Source organism: Camellia sinensis, chromosome 11, assembly GCF_055761805.1.
Source record: "Camellia sinensis isolate YWXY chromosome 11, ASM5576180v1, whole genome shotgun sequence".
Lineage (NCBI taxonomy): Eukaryota > Viridiplantae > Streptophyta > Magnoliopsida > Ericales > Theaceae > Camellia > Camellia sinensis.
Window position 1 is genome coordinate 92,491,141 of NC_138971.1, and position 23,508 is coordinate 92,514,648.

At 35.2% G+C, this 23,508-nt stretch overlaps 3 protein-coding genes across 3 annotated transcripts; all 3 read left to right on the forward strand.

The window, feature by feature from the left end:
- Positions 1-429: 429 nt before the first annotated feature.
- Positions 430-2,753, forward strand: LOC114280700 (xylan glycosyltransferase MUCI21-like). Its single transcript, XM_028223070.2, has 2 exons — positions 430-670; positions 1,477-2,753. The coding sequence occupies exons 1-2, from the start codon at positions 430-432 to the stop codon at positions 2,751-2,753; spliced, it is 1,518 nt and encodes a 505-aa protein (XP_028078871.2).
- Positions 2,754-8,639: 5,886 nt separating this feature from the next.
- Positions 8,640-9,967, forward strand: LOC114280701 (xylan glycosyltransferase MUCI21-like). Its single transcript, XM_028223071.2, has one exon. The coding sequence runs from the start codon at positions 8,640-8,642 to the stop codon at positions 9,852-9,854; it is 1,215 nt and encodes a 404-aa protein (XP_028078872.2). The 3' UTR covers positions 9,855-9,967.
- Positions 9,968-11,152: 1,185 nt separating this feature from the next.
- LOC114280694 (GTP-binding protein At2g22870-like) lies at positions 11,153-13,966 on the forward strand. The gene is made up of 3 exons (XM_082896499.1): positions 11,153-11,354; positions 13,433-13,658; positions 13,758-13,966. The coding sequence occupies exons 1-3, from the start codon at positions 11,329-11,331 to the stop codon at positions 13,926-13,928; spliced, it is 423 nt and encodes a 140-aa protein (XP_082752625.1). The 5' UTR covers positions 11,153-11,328; the 3' UTR covers positions 13,929-13,966.
- Positions 13,967-23,508: the final 9,542 nt, after the last annotated feature.

The following is a 23,508-nucleotide window of genomic DNA, read 5'->3' on the forward strand; positions in this document are numbered from 1 at the left end:
ATATGTTTACTTAGCATAATCAGCTTTTATTAATTGGTACAAAACGTTTACATGTATGCAGGGCGGAGGCACAAAGGAGTCAAGGGTATGTCCCCCTCAGTTTGTAATTCTTTTATTATGATTTATTTATGCTAAAAATAATGTGTTTTGATTTGCTAAATTTAAAATTTTGATTTGTGATTATTTGAACTAAGATTAGAGATTTTGATATGTTGAAATTAAGAATTTTCATTTGTGGCGGCGATTTGTGCTAAAATCAGGAATTTTAATTTCTTACCATCAATAGTAAACTTTTATAAAGTTTTCATGCTTCACAAAAGTTATTATTTTATTAAGATTGCGATTAATAGTTGCTGCATTTGAATTAATTTTCTCATTCAACCACTGCAGATATGGTAATGTAATTGAGGGTTTTGATAAAAGAACTTGATGGTGCATACTAGTGGAGCAGCAACATATCCATCAGTAGTGATGATGATTCAAGCTCCATACACACAAGCTATGAAGAAGAAGAAAGTATCGACAATATTTGCAATATCTTTGGTGTTGCTTTTGTTTTTCTACCTTGTCAACATTGTTGCACTCTTCTTCCTCGTCAACATTGCCCACATTATCTCTAAATCATACACCACATTGTCATCATCAACCACCACCACCACCACCACTCCAGGTTTAATTTATTTCATGTACTTTTAATCTTTGTTCTAATTAGTTTATGTTTAGGTTAACAATTATAGGACTGGCTTGTCTTAGGGTCTACTTTTGATGATTTAGTTTACACTGTATATTTTTTTAATTTGATCAGATAATCGTAATTATTTAATTTATCATCAAATAAATAAACGGCGTGTGATTTTAACAAATATTTGCAAAATAGAGGATGAAATTGTGTAGGGAGGGATATGATTATTATATTAATATGCCTTTCCTTTTTATGAATGATCCATCTACACACATGAATCAAGTAAGGTGTTCATCAAAGTAGGTGTTATGCTGGACTGACAAAATCACACTGGATTATCCAATCCATTTGCATGACTAGAGACAAGTCCTAGCAATAATGCTGCCAACATAGAGAAAATAGTATTACACATAGAAAAAAGTAATTGAAATATAAAAAGAATATCATTAAAAATAAACAAAAATTTGATCAAAAATGCATATAGATTTTGTTTAAATTTTTGTTTGTTTTTAGTGTTTTTTTTTTTTATAAATATTTTTAGTCAATTTGTTTTACTTTTTAGATGTATCTTGATTAAGTGCGTCTAAAAAATATTTTAAAAAATGATTAAAATATTTAAAAAAATCAATAAAAATAGAAAACTCATCTAAAAATAATTTTTGAAAAATCAAACCAAGAATTTTTTGAAACTGTTGTTTTACTTTTGCTTTGTAAACTAACATTCTTTCTTCTTTTTTTTTCACTTTATTTATTTATTTGGTTTTGTTTTGGCATACTTGTGTGTGTATATGTAGATACATACAGACAAACATACATGGAAGAAAAACTCTGGACACGAGTATGGGAGAGCCCTGAGCCCAGCTGGTCAATCACATGTGATACTGCCCATTTTGAGTATGATCTCTGTTATCTCAACCGTCCAACTGTGGTGGATCCAACGGCTGCAACCTTGTCTTCTGTGGACCCCACAAACATGACCCCACCAACAGTGATAAAGATCCGCCCCTATCCTCGTAAAGGTCAACCCGAGGCCATGCAAAAAACCAAGGAGCTTAAACTCACCACAACCCCACTCAATACTACCTGTGCCATCACACACACTACCCCAGCCCTAGTATTCAGTGCGGGCGGCTTCACTGGAAATGTCTTCCATGACTTCAATGAGGGTTGGATTCCTCTCTTCCTCACCGTTGATGAACACTTCATCGACCGCGATGTCATCCTCGGGATCATCAACTGCAGTGATTGGTGGCTGATCAAGTACGCCGAGCTTTTCTCACACTTCACGCGCCACCCCATCATCAACCTTGACAAAGAAACCGCCACCCATTGCTTCCCATCAGCGATCGTAGGGCTCAAAACACACGGCGTCATGATACTGGACCCCACATTGCAACGAAGGCCCCACCGGAAGACAATGCACGATTTTCGAGCCCTCTTAGCAAATGCATACAATAATAATAATAATAATCCAAGTCATTCAAGCCATGCAGGCCACGTACTGCCAACTTTCTCATCAGGACCTCGGCCGAAGCTGGCGTTTTTGAGCCGCCAGGACACCCGGAGGCTACAAAACGCCGAGGAAGTCCGGCAGGCCGCGGAGGAGGTGGGGTTTGAGGTGGCAGTTTTTGAGGTAACGGCTGGAACCTCGATGCGACAGCTGTTCAAGCTGATTGACAGAAGCCATGCAATGGTGGGGGTCCATGGAGCAGGACTGACACACCAGCTGTTTTTGCGGCCAGGGGCGGTGTTGGTGCAGATTGTGCCGATCAACACGGGGTGGTTGGCCGACATGTGTTATGCGAAGTTGGCAGTTCGATTGGGGTTAGAGTACATAAATTATGAAGTTGGGATACATGAGAGTAGCCTAGAGGCTGATGAATTTGCTCTGAAGGAGTTCTTGGATCCGCACGATCCAGCTTCGACATTGATGGGGAATTTGACAAATTGGTATAGATATATGGAGCAAGATGTGAAGATAGATGTGGTTAGGTTTAAGAGGTATATGAAGAGAGCTTATGAAAAGGCTGAGATGTTCATGAACAAACAAAGTTTGCATGCCGATATATAATTTGCCCAAAATTTACTTACAAAATGTTATAGAAGCATAGTTTTGGAGGGACTGGGGAGAAAGAGACAGATTTTTTGTGTGGGTAATAATTGTATATTTGGGAATTGAAATATGTCCCTTTCGAGAATTTGGCAGCAACATATTTACTTTACTAGCATTGTTATACAAGTTTAAAAATTATATCTAATTTCAAATTCAATGATGTAACAATCAATTAGAACATCTAAAGTAAGACATTCTCTCTTGTTTTCTCAATCATCAACTAGTCATATTACTTACATATCATTAAATCTAGAAAATAAATCCAGAAAATGAGCTTGTATATCATTTTCCTTACTTTACACCGCTGAAACACAAATGCTTATATATTAGAAAATGATATAAAGTATATTTTTTGACCTATTTTTTAGACCCAGTGATGTATCAAGAAGATGATTGGTTGATAATTAGAGAATATCAACCAATCATCTTCTTGTACATCACTAAATCTAGAAAGTTGATCTAATTTTTGGACCTGAATAGTGTATTTGTTTTGTGAATTCAAATAGGAGGTGAAAAAACAGATAAAATTCATTTTGTGATAATTTATATTAGGGAAAAATTCATTTAACCCCTTTGTGGTTAGAGCCCGAAATACTTTACCCCCTTATAGTTCAAATATATGCGAAGAGATTCTTTGTGATTTTGGACCAAATTGCAACACTTAATCTATTAACGTTAGTGATAAAAAGACAATAGTGCCCTTTGTTTCCCCCCTCTAATGTAATGACAATATAACACATCAAATCCAAATCATCAACTGGTCTCTTTGCTCCATCGTCTCTGCATCTATAACCCAATATTCTCTAATCCCAAAACTAATCAGCATACTGGTATATATAATTAAGTCAAACTAGTAAAGAAGAATTGAATGCTAACCCAGTTGAATTGCCATGACTGATCTAATCCATGACTGATCCAATAATAAATACACCTTTCTTTGTTTTTAACAGGGTCTAATTTTTTTGAAAAATGATTTTTCCAACATTTTAATTTCATTTATAATTTAATTATTTAAGTTACACATTATACATATATAAACACAGGTATGTACATTTGTATACATATACGTATAGCAGAGGTTAAGTTGTTCATATATATACAGGCCCGTTTACTTTGTATTGAATGTTTCATCAATAAAGGTTGTCTTTTGATTGATAAAATATATATATATACAGACTGTTGGATTTCATAAATTTGAAATTGTTAATGCTCAATCTTGTTTCAAATCTTCTTCGATAAAGCGTTTGAAATTTGCTTAGCCCAAAACTTGTTCCAAATCTTTTGTTGCTAACTATGTTGATTAAGATCATAGGGCTTAGCCCAATTGAAGCCACTGAAAGTTACCGGGCGGCTGGGAGGGGGCGGTGGAGGCAGGTTAGGGACATCTGGGGGAGGTGAGGGAAGAAGTCAGGATGGTGAGCAAGGTAGGTGAGGAGGGAGGTGGTGGAGGCGAGGAGATGGTTAGGGGTGGGGGAAGGATAAGGGTTAGGGTTTAAGGATAGAAGATGAAGGGTAGAAATGACTTTCTGCATTTTGATTTTACTTTAATTTTTTTTAAAAAAAGTATGCCCACTCTCAAAATTGGCAAGTGTAGTACACCTTCCATCAATTTAGATGGAAAATATAACGGTTACAGTTTAATCCAAAACCACGAGGAGTCTTTTTGCATATAGTTGAACTATCGGTTGGGTAAAGTATTCCGAACTCAAATCATAAGGGGGTTAAGTGAATTTTTGCCCTCTATATTATTTATTATTTTCAGAAAATAATGACACGAAACCTATGTTTATACAAAATCTTTTGTTAAGTGTCTGAAAATAAAAAATAAAAAATTTAAAAATAAAATTTGACTTCGTTTCGGAAAAGGTATACTAATCCTACCAAAGCCTGCCAAAATGTGTAGATCCAATTGCAATAATGGCTCCCAATACTAAAAACCTTCTTCTTTAGATTAAATAAAACAAATTTAAGCATTGTCATATAAATAGAATTTTTAATCTTTTTTTTTTTTGTTATCATCTTTTTGCAAGTTGTAGACAGAAAATAGTATGCTGAATTCTATTAAAGCTGATAGGGTTGTTTTGGAATAACGAAAGGCGATCAAAGATGAGGTCTCTTATCCATTCGAGTGTTTGTTCTTTGAGCAGTGGGAGAAGTAAGACCTAAACTATTGGGTTATCGTTGGAATCAATGTTTGTCCTCGTTGGATTCAGATATGCTTGAAGAAGCATTTTCAAAGAAGGAGATTTGGGAAGCTATCAAGTTAGCCATGGAAATAAAGCCTCGGACCCAATAGGTTTAATTTTTGGGATTGGCTTCCAATCTATGATCGGACTGAAGGGTATTGTTGGATTCGTGAAGGCCCACCACGGGTCTCGTTTCGTTAAGTCGAATCATTCAATGTGTAGAACTCATTAAATATTATATGCCTGTAAACAATCACGTTGATCAGATATCGATAGTTATTTCATCGGATCAAATTTTCGTCAATTGTTTATTTTTTCACCGCCCAATTTTTTACACAAAACTGATTTGATTACGTAGTTACTGATATCCGATTAACGTCATGTTTTACAGGCATGTAGTACTTAACGAATTCTACAAATTGATGATTCAGATTGTCAAAACGGGATCCGTGATGAACTCCACGAGCCCAACAGCAAGTTTAAAGAGAGTAACAGTTAAAAGATGTTATTCATCCAAAATAATACAGTTAAAGATGCTTAATTAATATGTATTAAATTGGGGCCTATTAATTGTTAGGTAGATCCCATACATACAAATAGACTTATTTAATTTTATATACTACCCGTTTAACTTAAAAAGATAAAAACGAAAATGCCATTGTCTCTCCTCCATTTCTTTTCCCAAACTTGAAAACCCAAGACTCAAAACAAAAAGATCATCTCCAACTCCAAGTTTCTCTTTGCTGGTGCTCTCTCTCTCTCTCTCTCCTCAAAAGTCACTCCCATGTCAAGTACTTCGTATCCATTTTTCTTATGTTTTAATTCTTAACGCTCACCACACCCATAAAACCATCACTCCATTCTACATACATACATTCATACATATATATATATATATATATTGCATTATATAAACCCAACCCTGGAATCTTTGAATTGATCTAATAGTTTTAATTAGTAACTGTCGATCTAATTGATTCACGTACGTAGTGTATGCCAACATCTCTAGTATATATATAGAGAGAGAAGAAATATTATGTACTAAGAAAAATACATAGATGTGTAAGTGCCACAGTAATAATTTGATTCATATATACATTAATGGTGTTTATACTTGATAGTTTTTTTTTTTTTTTTTTTGGGGGGGGGGGGGGGTGAATAGGTCATAAATACTTGATTGTTTATGACATTTTTATTTATTTATTTATTTATTTATTTATTTTGGTTTGTTGTATTTAGATTGGAGATAGAGATCCTGACGAGAAATCAAAAAACAATGAGGATGGTAGTTTTGCAAAGAGTGAAGCAATATTATAAGGAAGGTTGTGTATGCATTGGTGGAAACATAAAGAAATGCAATCCAATTAGCAGTGTAACCACAATGTGTGCCCTAATCTTCTCATTATTCTTCCTATCTCAGACCCAACTCTCTTCAATCTCTACCCTATTTTCAGCCATTTCAACACCTTGGACCCATCAAGGTAATTTTCTCTCTCCATCTTCCATACTCTTTTGTTTTGTTTTTTTTTTAACTTGTTCTTTTTGGATTGTTTTCTTTAATTTTCTTAATTTATAAGGCATTCACTTATGTTGCCTTTAGATTTTAAATTTATAAAGAAACAAAAAATAAAATAAAATAAAAATAAAATAAAATTATACATTTGCAATTTGTTTCATTTCTATATTGAGAAACACATCTACCCATCTAATTTTACATGATGCAATCTCAGAGCTGCCCAAATTCATATTGGGACAACCAAATAGGTCTTTAAGAGATAAAACATTAATCAATTACTATTAAATTTCACTCATTAGTTGGGTAAAAATGCCACAATTTTTTCTTATGAAAAAAGATAATGCCTTGTATTTTGTAAATTATTTAGGGAAATGTCCACGTACCCTTTTTTGGCGTACAATATACACTTTTGTAACTAACTCCACAAAATGCATAAGTAAAATATCACAAAACTCACAACAAATCACCGTAAAATGTTCCTAATAATGAACCAAAAGTTCAAAATTAACCAACCATAAAATCTCGTAACTTCACTTTTATTTATAATACACACATTCGTAACTAAAATCATAAATTTTCATAATTTACTGTAACATCCCCAATTATTTAATGGAACTGACAATTTAGTAAATGAACCTAAAGTTACCATGGAAATATGGCTTACCCTTGTTCCCTTTTTATTTTTATTTTTATTAGAACTAGCGGATTGAGGATATTTTGCTTCATTACTATCATTTGACTATATCTTATTTATAGTGATTGTAGTTCTTATACAACAAAACTTTTCATAGCAAGTTACTACCAAATGTTGAATCCTATACAAGTAGAACTTCTATATAAATTTTCATATGAAATGATATCACATGAAAATAAAAGCCTTATCACCATAGTTTATAATAGGGGTGATCATGGCTTCGTCCAACCCGTTCAACTCGACCGAACCTGATTGATTTTGGACGGATATGTGTCTTTCGGCGGACGAATACAGATAAAGTATTTCAAAATCCACAGATACGGTTCGAATGATGAATCAACCATCCCACACTCGCATGAACCCGATCCGCCCTTGGATAAAGTTAAAAATAAATAAATAAATAAAAAGAAAGAAAGATATTGCTAACAAGTAACAACATAGAGTAGAAATACTAAAATATATATTTTTGTAAAATAGAAAACAATACCTTAAAAATATGCATGCGTGGTGCCATGACCTATTATAGACAAATAATACATATTTTTTCAGATTACTAATTATTAGAGATTGTAAAAGTTATGAATTATAATTCAAAAAAATGCCAAAAAATTTTAAAGTCCAAACCGCCAAACCGATCACATCCATCCGCCAACCCACACAACCCACTCAATCCGCATCCGTCAAACCGGTGGACAGCTGCGGATTGATTTTTTCTAATCTGCCTAATTTTGGACAAATGGCGGATGAGATGCCACCCGATCCAATCCGATCCACGATCACTCCGCCTAATTTTACAAATGACATTGTCTCCTCATTTTAGATAAATATTTTTGTATGATTTACTTAGCATTTTGCTCACGGTACTATATATTTTTATACAAACAATTTTTTTATTATTTTTTATGAATAAAAAGTAAATTTATTGGTGCAATATGAACAAGATACAAAGTAAGCATAAAATCAGATTACATCAAAGAAGCTATACAAACATAGTGGTTTACTTTACATATCACATTTGATCTAAGGAATATTAAAGAATAAATATTCTCTTTGTTAATCTATTTATTAAATTAAAAAAATTCTAAATATACAAGATTCTCATTCAAAATGATATGAAATTAACATTTTTCAAAATCACAAATCTTTTTTTATGGGCCTTTTGACCTAAAGTGATAGGACTTAGTTCCGCACCATCAATTAACATAAAATTCCTAAGAAATTTTTTATTCTGCATAAAATTAGCTTTAAACTTTGGAAAATGATTTAAAAACTTTATAATGAATACAAATCTGCCAAATCATTATGTACAAATTTTTTATTTTTTATTTTTTATTTTTACACGATTACTCTTAAATTTTTAGTAAAGTTTACTTATTTGTCTCCAAAACAATTCTGTCCACCCTCCCTAACCTTTCCATCTTTAAACATTGTCATAATCTTATGGTAGCATGAACAATACTTTCAGTGCTGCAGGACCACACTTTGCATCACCTGGCAACTCTCATTGGTCCAGCCCAATCAGCTGTGACCGCTCTCATGCAAACTATGATCTATGCTCAATCAATGGCCCAACAGTCTTGGACCCAACGGTTTCCACCTTCTATGTCATGGGCCCGACATCATCAACGCTCATCGTGGAAAAGGTCAGGCCTTACCCGCAAAAGAACTCGAGTCAAACAATGGACCGGATCAAAGAGATCACTCTCACCTCAGGCCCGCCAAGCCCACAATGCATGATCAAACACAATGCACGAGCCCTAGTATTCAGTGTTGGAGGTTACACTTGGAATTTCTTCCATACCTTCATTGATGGGTTCATCCCACTCTTCATCACCGTCAATTCGATGTTCGCTGACCAAGACCTCGTCCTCGTTATCACCAACTCCGAGGATTGGTGGGTTCGCAAGTACGCAGACTTGTTTCACAGCTTTAGCAAACACCCGATAATAATACTCGAAAATGATACTTCCACCCATTGTTTTCCTTCGGCCACGGTGGGCTTAATATCACATGGTTTCATGACCATAGACCCAAAACAATTGCCCAACTCAAAAACTATTCTACAATTCCATGCAATTCTAGAGCAAACCTATTGCCATGACCGTCTTTCCCTAAAAACCCAGTCGCGGCCGAGGCTCATCCTAGTCACTCGCACTGGCGGACTAGGACGCGTGATCATGAACCAAGACGACATGAAAAGAGTGGCGGAGGAGGAGGGTTTCGATGTCATCGAATTTGAGCCAAAACATGAGACTCCGCTGCGTGAAGCATGCGAGTTAGTAAGTTCAAGCCATGCAATGGTAGGGGTTCATGGTGCAGCACTCACTTATGGGTTGTTTCTCCGGCCAGGCTCAGTGCTCATGCAGGTGGTGGGGCTCGGACTGGACAACGTGGCAGAGTTGTGCTTCGGGAGTTGCTATAGGGACATGAAGTTGGAGTACATGGAGTACAAGATTGGAGTGGATGAAAGTAGCTTGGTAGATAGGTATGGCAAAGATGATGCAATTGTGAAGGATTCAAAGGCTCTTCAAGTGGAGTGGTATGATGCAATAATGGAAGTGTATTTGAGGCAACAAAATGTGAAATTGGATATGGTTAGATTTAGAGAGTATTTAAAGAAAGCATACGAAAAGGCAAAGATACTCATGCACAATGAGGGTTAGTGTGACTTATCAAAAAAAAAAAAAAACAAACAAACAATGAGGGTTAGTGTGTTTATGATACCCTAATTGACAGCTTTTACATAGCAAGATGTGGACTTGCACTCTCTCTCTCTCTCTCTCCATATATACATATATTCACACTATCTCTACTATTTTATAAAATATACAGTAAACTTGGTATGAACACGTTCGTCACAGCTTTTTTTATTTCTAAACTACCCTTTTGTAACTCCAATTGTCGAATTCAAGCACACCCATGGATCATCATAATTTATAAATAAGACTCTTTTTGATGTATAATAAATTTCGAATCATGCTTTGTGATTAGAAAATGCAGTGATTTGTAATAGTGTGTATGAGCATGGGACTCTAAGCATATGCTTTTCTCCAACTTTGAAGTTTATACACTGCATGACAAGCTCCCCGGAGTATTTAGTACCCAAAAGCTAGCCATTTACTTACATCATATACAAAATATTCTAATAGAGAGAGTTTAGTTGCACATGAATCAAATCACATAATGAATCGCAGAATAGAGACATTCATATACATATATACAAATTTAGCCAATGTGAACTCAATCAACCCTTATGCTGCCATGCTTGAACAAAATGAATGTACATCTCCAAAGAGCTTAAGCTTGATTGAATGAGTTTTAGCTGATAAGAACATTACTCAATGGTGTCCTTGTCAATGTGTCCAATTCATTTGACTTGAAAATTAAGATCTACTCCAAATTGTGGAATCACTACAGGAAATGTTTGTTTCAACGGCATTTAAGTAATAGCGTTTTCTTAAACGTCGTCTTTTTTAATATTCAACAGCGTTTTATAAACGTCGCCTTTTGTGCTAACCAAAACGGCACCGTTTAGCTGATAGAAAACGCCTCCGAATGTGTTATAATCTCTCACACCCTCTCTCTCCCTCTTGAGACTCTCATTCTTTACTCTTCAGTCTCAGAAAGAAGATGCCTCAAATCTCTCGCTCACTCTCTCGCTTCAGCTCGGTGATCCCTTAAATTTCAGAGTGATTTCAGAATAGGAATCGATTGGAATCATCTCGGTGATTTGATTTGTTTACCTATTCCATTTACATAGAAATCACTGAGAGGTAAGCCTATCTACATCAAGCTTCAGAATTGATTTCATTTACTGAGAGGTAAACCTATCTGTATCAAGCTCAGTGATTTTGATTTCAATTTCATTTTTTCTCTCTCTCGCTCATTTTCACTCTTCTCTGTCACCAGACTCATCTCTCTCTCTCTCTCTCTCTCTCTCTCTCTTCCCTCTGCCGATCTCATCCACACTCACCGCTGCTGCTATCTTCTCATTATCGCCTCAGATCGACAGCTACAGTGGTGGAAGAGGATGGCGGTGGTGGTGCTCGTTGAAGAAAAGAACAAGAGACGAGATCTGAAGGATTTCGAACTAATTAAAGCCAAATCTGAAGGTTTCAAAGAACACCTGATCCAAATATGGGGGTTTCGAATCAGATATATTGGTAAGCTCCTTCGAATCCTTCCGTTTTCAGTAAAAACCTCTTTCCATCAACTTCTGTATATGTATGTATATGTGTGTGTGAGAAAGTGTTGAAGAAGAGGCTGTAGTGTTCTTGATTTTCCCCCTTTGTTTCTTGAATTCTATAAATCTCACCAACAACAATGGTCAAGTTTTATGTTTCTATTCTCTCTCTCTCTCTCTCTCTCTCTCTCTCTCTCTCTCTATATATATATATATATATATATGTATATGTATATCCACATATCCAAGATTTGTATATTTATGTGTTTGTTGTTTGTTGTTGTTTGAGCTGCTGATACAATTTTATAATTAAAAGGATTTAAATACACAATTTTAAAATTAAAAAAGTAAAATAATAGTCAATAATAATTGAGAGATTATTCATATGATTAACCTTTAAAAGTTGAAACAAATATGTAGTCATGGCATTTAACATCATGAATTCACTTCCACTTTTGAGCTTTTTATGTCTAAGATAAGACTAAATGTTCTCAATCAAAATAGACTTTATCAAAGTCAGTCATAGAATCACTTACATGAGATTTTTCCAACAAAGTAAGAGGCATCATTAGAAAATTGACAGTGTAGAAGTGTGTAATGCTTGGTTAGTGTAGAAGTGTGTACTCGTATGATTCCTTGAGATTACACACATGCCTACTTGAGGATTGCTAGTCTTCAGATTTCAACATAAATGTGTTTTGAAATCTAAATGGTGTTTTTGTTTTGATGTAATGGCTGTTGGTTTTTGGAGCAGATTTCTTGTCCTCTCTTTGTAGTTTGTTTTTGCTAGTCAATAAAATTTTTCATTGCCGATCAAAAAAAAAGTTGTGTTTTAAATCTGATCATTGTTTAAGTGTTGACTCCCATAAGGGCTCAATCAACAATCCATCTATATCTTTATATGAGGCTTATTAGTAAGTTTAGTATTAAACACTATCCGATGAAGAACTTCCTTTATTGATAATAATTGCTCCTAGATAATGCTACTGCCTTGAAATCTAGGGAGGAATAAATGGCATCCTCTTTTTTCTCAGATTATCGACTTTAGCAGTTTTCCATAAGTTTTGGAAATTATTTTATCCAAACGCGCTAGAAGTTTAACTTTTAAGTTCTGATTGGGATTGCTATATGGTTATCCCATTGTTTGCATCTGAGAACTGGTTGTACTTTGTCAGTTGATCAATCAATTTTGTGTAGACGGTCTGAGGGATGCTCACGGGGTTAATCATGGCTTAAGGTTTTTATACTGGTTTTTCTTTTACTATTTTGTTCCTTCATCTTATACAAGAATGTAGCATGATTTAGGAAGAAAATGGAAGGAGAGAAGGGGGACAAAATTTACAACCCACCACAAATTAATGGGTCAATCTGCAAGTGGAAATGTAATTGGACTGTTTGTCTTGTTTTTATAGTCTTGTACAGTCAAAAGGGGATTGATTTTGTAAAAGATGAGATCAGTTTTATGCCTGTGGCTTAGTGGCAGTTAAATTTAGTAGTTCTCCTACTTAGTGCAGTCCTTCCCAGGGTAAGTGTGCAAATACTCTTGTTGGGGTTCTGTTCGGTAACTATTTATCTTGTGACTAATTTTTTTTTTAAAATATAGAAAATAGAAAACCTTTATTTATATTCTGGAAATCTATCATGCCCTATTTATAATGGAACAGAGTTAATTTATTTTGTGGATGATGACACAGAAATTGATGCTCCAGCACACTGTTACATTATTTGGACTGTCAAGTTTAGTAGTTAATAAGTTGTAAACATGATGATCTTATGATATTCATTTTGTGTAATTTTGTTTAATTTGTAATCTTGTATGATTTCTTATGTAAGTTCTGCAGGTCAGCAATTAGAATAATTTTTAGTCAGTTTAGTAGCAATGGTTTAAGTTTTAAGGGAGGGGTAAAGATCTGATAAGGGCAATTAGTTTTACCCCTTTTTGCCATTAACACCTCTAAATTAACTTATTGATTCCTTGTGGCATCATGGAATACTTGCAGTTGAGTTGATGCCATGCAAGTTAGCTCTAAATCTTATTAGATTTCACTTTGTTTACAGCTTTGCTAATGCCCCAGAATCTGCTCGAATGGATTGGTCCGCATTCACCAAGGGCTACTTCTTGAATAGAGAAACTCTGGTTGCCGTCCTACTTCTAATTGATGCGAGTGTACCACCTCAGAAGATCGACCTTAACTGTGCTAATTGGCTTGGACGGAACAATGTATGCTCTTATCTAATTTTTAGCTACTTTCCGATCCTCTTTCTGTCAGCAATACTATCAATGGTATGAGGCTAAATCCTGTCCTTTCCCTTGACTTTTATGCCTTTTTGTGCCTTCATCTTTCAGATACCAATGACTTTTGTTTTCACAAAATGCGACAAGATGAAGGGTAAGGGGAAAAGGCCTGATGAGAACATCAAAAATTTTCAAGAGCTGATGAGAGAAAATTACCGGGAACATCCTGCATGGATAATGACCAGCAGTAACACTAGTTGGGGCAGAGACGAGCTTCTTTTGCACATGTCACAACTACGGAACTTTTGGGATAACTAGTACATCCTAGTCAAACCTTGCAATTTGTCCTGTTCTGGAAATGGTAACTCCAAAACCTAGTGATTTCATATATTGATTTGCCAATTAAACATATAATGTTGAAAGTATCCTCAGGAATTGCTCGATTGCTTAAATTTTGTAAGCATTGATTTTTTCTGTGGTGGGGTGTAAATTCCTTTATATGTACATGCTTAATTTGTGTTATACATTTCTCAAAAGCATTATCTTTTACTGTTTTCTTTTACCCTTTTTTTATTTTATTTTTGAACGTCATCATGAAATCTTCTTGTATAAATTTAGCTACTATTTTGTAGCTGTTGATGCTTGCTTTACTTTGATCAGGAAGATTGTTTTTGAAGATGATGAGGATCAAGGCATCGTACAAAGGGCTTGGGAAGGTCTTATTCCAAACCGTATTTTGATATATTGCTTGTAAGTGCTCTTTTGTTTCTAGCAGCTCTTCTTGATCTTCTCCACCTTTTGTTTCTAGCCGCTCTTCTTGATCTTCTTGATCTTCTTCATTGTGAACAGTGAGTGGATCTGCAACAAAAGTTGGGAAGTCTAACACCAATGCGAATAGGGCTTCCTTGGGAGAGAGGTTGTATGCCTTGATTAACAAGGATTCTAGAAATGAGGACACATCTGATAGTGAACATAAGCAAACCCTGCCTGACAAGCGTGTTGGAAAGGAAATGAGCAGTTCAGTGCCTCTAGATAATGATAGAAAACAAAGGTAACAGACATTTATTACATCATCTCATTGTTACATTGTGTTTATGTCTCTTTGCTGGTTAGTCTGTGAGTATTTGAAATTTATTTGATTTCTGTAGGTTACCATTAAATGTATTAGTATTTTAGCTAATCATGAAAGAAAATCATTGACTCTCATGATTTTCTTGTGTGGTGGGATATGTACTTGATAACTTTGAAGGATGGTCTTGGGTTCATATATTTTTCAAATGTTGGGGTTTTCTTGTCAAAGGTTTCCCATTTGTCAGCTTCTACATTTTAAAAATGTTTTATTTTTCTAATTGGTGGTAGGTTACTTCAACTGCAGGTCCCAGGTTTGGTTAATGTTGACTTTGCAAATGTGCAAGCTATCATGGAAAATGCAGGGTCATCTCTAATGGGAATAGGAACTGCAACTGGTAAATTAAGTGGATCTTTGTTTGCTGACTTTTTTCTATTTACCAAATGCTTTATAGATCTCAAGAAAGGAGCAAAGGAGGTTCAAGAAAAGAATGAAGATAGAGCTAATACGGGCTAATACGGGAGGGAGGATTGAGTTCTTACTTGCATGATATTTTCGGAATTATTGGCTTTCTATATTTTTTTTCCTGCTTTTAACTTTATTTTTCTGTTTAATATCTAAAATTTCTGGTTTTTTCTCATAGCATGATCAAATTAGGAAGATGAGGAAAGTAGAAGATAGATCAAATTAGGAAGATGCTTTCAATAAATGATGGCATCAGATGATGTTTTTCAATCCTTGTTATGGAAATGATGAGCTTTGAGCAGCTACTCAATTTTGCTCTTGGTAGTAAGTGAATTGTGTGATCTCTTCCTTTTGCTTTTCACCAAATATAGGCCTTGGATGAGTGTAGTGAGAACCTCAAGAAATATTTCAGACGTTTGATAATATTATATAGACCTGAAGATTTTGATGTTTACAAGTGAAGAGAACTAATTAGAAAATGAATTTCCATAAGTCTTTCCCCCTGTTTGTTTGTTATTAAATCCCGCGCCCCACTTTTTTCTTTTCTTAGCTATTTTCATTAGCATGAACTGAACTCCTCCCAAACCTTCCAAATTATAGGGAAAACAAGAAAAAGAAAAACTGAAGTAATAAATAATTGATCACATTATTGTTGTGTACCTTTGTTTATGTCTATGATTATATCCCAAGCACTATTGGTTGGTCATGTCATGTGATTGTATTTTGCATGAGTGTTTCTACCTGAAGGGAGGTTTCTCCATCATTTAGAATATTTTCACTAGATAATGCTTCTCTTGCTCCGTTGCTTGCTTATGTGGATGTGGCTTGGACAATTCACCATATATCTCTATGTTATGTCTTGGGCACAAGTATATTTATGTTCCACTGATTTTGGTCTAAACTTTTGAACATATTTAAGGGTTTAGAAAATGTGGTATGGACATATCATTTCATGATCCTTTTGGCTATTATGGAGTTTCAGTGTTTCATTTGTCTTTGGAATTTCAGGATGATGCAGTGAAGAACTTAGTGACTAAGTTACACTGCAAAAGCTAAACTTGATTTGGTGACACAAGCAAAATCCAAATTTGTTTTGGAGAATAGCAAGGTTCATATATTCAATTCTGATTTTTATAGCTTGAGCGGATGTACATAGATACTAAGGGTAGAGTTTTTTTTTTTGTCATTATTATTACTATTTATTTTTTTACCGGCCTTTAAGTGTTTTGTATTGCCTGAAGAGTTGATGTTGCTATTTAGAGAAAACTTCACAAACACGAGTCTGATCAAAGCATACATCTGGAGTTCGATATATTTTTTTCTTTTTATTTTTTGATTGTGTTTGTTGTTTGATTTTGGTTTGGAAATAATCATGTAATGTTTATTTAGTCAATATATTGAAATAGCTGTAAAATTTTATTCATATTATTGTTATTTTTCAGCTTTACTACAGGTATGTTTTTTAGTTAAATATAACAGATTTAGCACAATTTCAAAAAAAAAAAAAAAGTGCTATAACGGCGTTTTTCCAAAACGCCACTACGGTGCCAACGGTCATATTTTTAAAATAGAAAAAAATCTATCACGGCGTTTTTAAAACGTCGCTAAATATTGGATGACGTCATTTTACCATTATTTATGGCATTTAGCGACGTTTTTAAAAACGCCGCCTATATTAATTTAGCGACGTTTTTAAAGCGTCATAATGTTACAGCGACGGCCGCATCTTTGACGTTTGATACTAAACGTCACAAAAAGAATTAGCGACATTTTTTATACTTTTAGCAGCATTTTTTAAACGCCACTAAATGTAAACTTTCCAGCAATGAATAGATTTTGGGCAGCACTAAATCCACAACCCTTCTTGATGCATCTAGTCTTCTCTCCCACATGGGTGCACCGCAACATGTGAGAGATAAGACTCTGGTTCTATCAAATATCAATTTCTTAAAAAAAATTCATGGGCAAATCAACATTCATAATAGTTCTCATGTGACCATACCAAGTGTATCAGATAAAGTAGAGAGATGATAACAGCTGGAAGAAAAATTTCCATGGTTTTTTCACAACATAGAAGGGTACTTTCAATTTATCCAAGTAGTGCCCTAAGGAGAACCTACATGGTGTAATTCAAACTACTTCAAGAATTCAAAGTATTGGACTGTAGTTTTCAGGTAGTTATTTTAAAACATCTGTAGAGGCCGTAATTGCTAAAGCTAAAACCATATGAAAATCAATTTTATTATTGTGAACAATTAGGTTTTGTTTTCTACCAATAATATGCTTTTAAATTTCTACAGGAAAAGAAAATAACATATCTAGCAATTCCTACCATTCTTAGGCACAAAATCCTAACCTTTAAACTACCCTAAAAGGGAAAAAGAGAAGAACAAGAGAAAGAAGTTTGAAAATTGTTAGCCCCAAAAATCTCTAACCTAAGGGACTTGTTGACAATCACATAATTTCATCTAAAGTCTGACTCTAAAAGGAAAATGCCAAGCATATGAAATGTCACAATAGCACATTAACTATTATGGAAAACAGCAATAGGTTTCTTTTTTCCCAGTGAACAGGTGTAAATAAGCCACATCAATCTGAATGAAACTTATGTTTTTTGTTTTGTTTATATAGCACTACCCTATCTAAAAATGCTTTCTATCTAATGGGAGAAAGAACAAAGAGAGCAATAGCACATATTGCACATGTTAAATTTCTAAATGGATAGTACATATAAATAAATTCTACATATTTAATGACTATTTGAATTACTCATAGGATTACAGATTGAACAGCATAGTAATTAGTCCTAAGCATTGAATGAGGTGGTTTGAAAAACTCCACTTTAATGAAACGGCAGGAGTCAAAAAATCGCAAGATGCATTTTACAGCAGATTGTGGGGAGAAAGAGTTTAGCTTCTTCAAGGTTCTTTCTTCATCCTCTTCCTCTCATATTTAGCAACTCTCCCTCTTTTTCTTTTTCCCCAAACTTTTATCCTTTTAGATTCCTAACATAGTTTTTGGCTTGGTTCATATGCATTGAAGTTTTCGTAGGTTTGTTGATAAATTCATAACATTTTAGAGCCATGTGTAAAGGGTTTTGGATTGCTCTTGCTCCTCTATGTGCTTCTGGGCGTATGCTTCTCGTGTGTTCCTTTGTCTCATAGGTTTTTGTTAGAATTTGGGCGCCCATGTGGTATGACCCTCAGAACCTTTTGAACTTGAACCTTTTGAACCTTATCCAAATGGGTTTTGAATTTGAATTCAAACCTATTTGGATAGCCACTCAGGATATATATCTATCATATCATGATATGGATAGATGATATAGATATCAGATATTATCTCATATAACAAATATGGATAAATGAGATAAATAGATTATATATCTGATATATGGGATATGGGTGATTAAGTGAAAAAGAACGTATGTTTGAGTTTTTCCCATATACTGACTCTCTCCCAAAAACAACGATCAAAGCCATTTGCACTGTGGTTTGTGTGGGTGTTATTCACTATTGTAATATCACCCCATTGCTGGGTTGATTGACCAGACTCAGGAAGCACGTGATTTACCCACGAGATCCTTCAATTCAGACTCTGTTTGAAAGGTATGACCATAATTTTTATTCCGCTGCGTTATACTTTGTTTTCATTGGTATCAGAGCGATGATGGATATTTTCGTGTTTCCTTTAATCATGTGTATATTTTTATATGTATATGTATACATTATATACATGAATGTTTGTAAAGGAGAAAAAAAATCTACTTTTATTAGATTAAGAGCATAAATATTTTTTTTTATGTTCATTAATGTCTTTTTTAATACCATAAATGGTTTTATTTTGAAAAAATGAGTCCGGCAGTACAAAAATCGGACCAGAAAACACCCTGGAAGGCGGCGCGTGGTCTGCACGCGCCACCTGACGCCGTGAGCTACTCCCACGCACTGCCATGCGCCAGCTGCCCAGCCGACGCGCCTGCACGCGCCCTCACGCACGCGTTAGCGGCGCTGTCCACGCGCGCGCCCTCCGCGCCACGCGCGCGCGCCGTGCCCTGAGCCGCGGGCTGAGCCGCGCTCCGAGCCGCACTCTGAGCCGCGCCGTGCCGCTCATTGAGCCGGGCTCGCTGAGCCGCGCCGTTTTCCTCCGCCGGCTCGGCTGGCTTGGCTACTGATGTATTAGGCGCTATTTGTTTTATTTTTAATTCTGAATCGCGTTAAATTGCCATAGTTAATTCGTTATAGATTTGTTTTAAGCATGGTTGGTACCGTTAGACTCAGAATTAAATTTTTTATCTTCTGTAAAATTTTGAAAATTTTATAAAAATAAAAAATATTTTTCCTGAAATAATAATTCATTATTTCTGGTTTAAAATGCATCTGGTGTTGCATGATTAAGTTTCTGGGGCTGAATTTTTTATTGTAGACTACTGTTATGGTTTACTGTTTACTGGTATAATTGTAGCATTTTACCAGATTCTGGAATATTTATTTTTAATTTTATGTGTGTTTATTAGTTATTTAAAATTCCAAAAAAATTCAGAAAAATTCCAGAAAATTTCAGGATGATGTACTTTCTGTTATGGCATAATTTGAATATTTAATACAGCATATTTTTTTTAGAGTTTCTAATATGTTGTAATTAGAAAAGTATGATTAGTTATTTATTTATTTATTTATTTGAATTCCATTATTAAATGAATATAGCATGAGTTATTTGTAAATTTACATTAAGATGCTATTGTATGGAATTTATCATGCTTTGACATGCCATAGTCAGTGGGAGGTTGTTCGGTTGAGAGAAATCTTTGTAGATTTACTCCTGAAAACCAATATTTGCGCATAAATTAAATTAAATTTTGGATAATTGTCACCTGTGGCGCAAGAGATGATTACGAGCATAGCGAATTTTCGATCTTGCGACTTGTATAATATTGTCACTATTTAATTTAGATTTTTGTGGCAAAATTATATTATGCTAATCAAATTAATCCCAATGCGAATTTCTATCTAAATTGACTTAGCTTATGGAAGTCAATTGGTTGACCTAGATTTAGTAAAGATGTTCAAATGTGAACAATGTAATCCCATTCTTTAGATGAGCAAAAGTCTTGGAGACTTTAGGTCAAGTCTTAATTGAGCCAAAGTAAGGAAACATGACTCAAAGTCACCGTGTTTTTGTTGCCTTGTTTGGCACAATAAAAACTAATGTGTGCGCTATGGTTAGCGGCATGCTACGTAGTTTTGGTTGGCGAGTTTTGGAGTTATGAAATTAGTAAGCCCTCAATAGATCTGTATATGATCTTGACTATTGAGCTGCGCGGATTGACTTTGTAATTTGACTTGTAAATAATGTTACATCATTGGATGAAGTAACATTCAAGAGTCACGTCATCCAAGAAATGCGAGCTTAAATAAATTAGTCATTAAGTGTAAGACGAGTAGCCAGTTTGAGCAGTGTTTTGCTCTCTACCCAATTATTGGGAGTGGATGGAGCAAAATTTTATGCACTATAATAGTGTGCGTTGAAATATCACATGAAGTTAAAAGATTAGCGCTTAGAAGCTGCAAAATCTATTAATACTAAGTAAAAAGATTAGCGCTTAGAAGCTGCAAAATCTATTAGCATTGCCAACTTGTCTAAGTCTGGACACTTACTGTTTTCACACTTGAGTGTGAGACATGAGGAAGGGCTTCTTTGTATGATTCCTTAGCTAGGCTAACGTTTTTTTTTTTTGAATAACGTTTAGCACTAAGCGCAAACGTTGCGGCATAGTGATGAAAAGGTCAAGACCGACAAGGTTGTTATGACTCTAAGAATTTGACGCATCGCTTGTGAGAGCATTGTGTTGAATTAGACTCTTTGGCCTAATTCGCGCTTAAGTTACTTTAGGAGCTGTCATAGTTGATAGCTTATTCTCTCCTTCTTGTGGATAGTAGAATTAATTGCAAATAACTATGAAGCGAGAAATAAATATGGCAAGAGGAGTATCGTCATCTTTCAACTAGATGCAGTAAAGTGTATGGAGAATAAAATTGACTTGAAGGTGCAAGGGATTAACACTTACTAGTTAAATTTGTGACTTAGGCGCACTTGATATCTCCATGACATCCTTTTTATGATCTAGTGAATATGACTTAGTCGTGAGTCATTACCTAGTTGGGCCTAAACCTTTAAAACTTGTCTTCGAGAACTCACACATTAAGATGATTGGAATTAGTTTATGACATTGGTCATGAACCAGTGGCTTATTATACTTAATCACATTAATGAGATAATGACACGATGGATTGAGTAGGCCTTCTCGGGCCCACTCGCTTATGACATCCTGCTCTCATATGAATGTGTAACTTTGTTCGCAATGGGTGCGCACAAGTAAGTAGGAAAGCCATAGAAGGTCATTTGTATTGGCGCATTTAGTCCACTATGATATTCGTGACTAGATATGTATGAGGGTATGATAACTAAGCCTCAATCTTGACACATTTATAGATTACGATACGCATCTGAGTCAAGACTATTTGATCTCCCATAAGTCAAAAGCTTTGAGATGATTTTTGACATTGCACATATGAGGTTGAGATCAATTAGATAACAGCTTTCGTGCTTTTAGTTTTGACCAAGGTGGCGAGTATTTATTTGAGTTATTTTTACAAAACTCTGTGAAGAGAGATGGATGCTTAGAAAATTGATTATTCCTAGTACTCAACAACACAATGGTGTAGTAGAGATAAGGAATTAAATATTGTTAATGTTAGGTGGATAATGGAGCAAAATGTTTTTCAATTGGAAATTGCACTAGTTTGTTGCCTATATCCCTAACTAAGTGCCCTCCATATCAGATTTTACACTCCATTTTGAGTAATAGGTTAGCGGAGAGCCATCTATAGGCGATCTGTAACCGTTAAGCAGCTTATCTTTATTTTACTTCTCATAAGATTGCGAAGTTAAAACCTAGGGTTCTATAGCGCATTATTGTATGTTGTCTTGTAAACACAAAGGGTCGTGTGGCGCATTATTGTATGCGGTCATGCAAACCCTCCGGGTCATGTGCATATAGGTAAGCAGCTTTGTGGTAGTGTAACTAAGTCACATAAAGTTTTATTAGTAAAGGTGACGTGAATAGAGTTTTTGGAACTCTATAAGATAGAGAATTCTAAGCATAGCGCTCTATGTAGCCTAGTTGAGAATGGAAAAAAATTTCCAATATCCTAGGGACAGTGGGAGCGATGTGCCTACTAATGGATTACTCCATTAGAGAAGAATACTCTACATTCTTAGTTACGTGGTAGCAAATGTGAAAATTTTTCACGTCATCACTGGGTGATTAAGAGGGAAACATTCATGATTGTTCCGCAAGATGATAAAGAGCCTAGGATAATGCCAAAGGCTCTAGTTCCCTGTTTTTAGAAAGTGGATCAATGTTGCACAGTTTAAGACAAAGTCTTTGAGGATTAACCATTTCTATAATTTGGTTGACTTTCCATTATGACGCGAAACTGTTCTAAAGTTATGCGTAATTTGGATAGTCATTGTTGAGGCATAAGGCTCGCTAGATACCGAAAAGTCGCACCATTGAGGAAAGTGTAGACCATAAGAAGACTTCCTCCTGGGGAGTGAGGTTATTTTGACTTAGGCTATGATTGACATAAGTTCGGAACATTGATTTGTGGACATTGTGACCCAACTTTCTCGTTAGAGAATTGGATAAGTAGATCCGTATGGATTTACCTTCTGTTTTTATGGTGAAAAGTTAGGAGCACAAAAAGGTTGCTAGTTCCAATAAATCTTTTACAGCCTAAAGCAGTTATCCAAACAGTGGTTCTTAGATTTCGTCAAGCCATGATAGGCCAACGATGATCGATGAAGACCACTGAGGCATGATCAATGGTCCAAAAAGAAGTTTTTTCCTTACTTAGTCATTATGAGCCAGGAATTTATAAGGTTGTCGCCACCTAGGGTGGGCAGTTCTCTATTTTTGATATGATGGACATGGGTGATGTAATTTATATGCTCGGATGTATGATCCTTAGGGATTGCTTTGGGAGAATTCATGTTTTGTCTTCGATGACTTACAGAAGGAATATCCTAGAACGATTCTAGATGCAAAATTGCAAACCCATTGACTTACCTATTGGTAAAAGCCAGAGCCTTAGCTATTGAGTGAATCCTCGGATTGTCTTTGGGAGAAACAGATGACCAATATTCCTTGATCTTTTCTTTGTTGTGGGAGCCTAAAGTACGCTATATGGGCGTATTCGGCTTGATAAGTGTTATCTTTGGTAAATGGTCAACTGAGTTGTTTACACATTGACCTTGCTCATTTGACTGTGGATAAAATGCTTTACTAGTAGTATATTAATT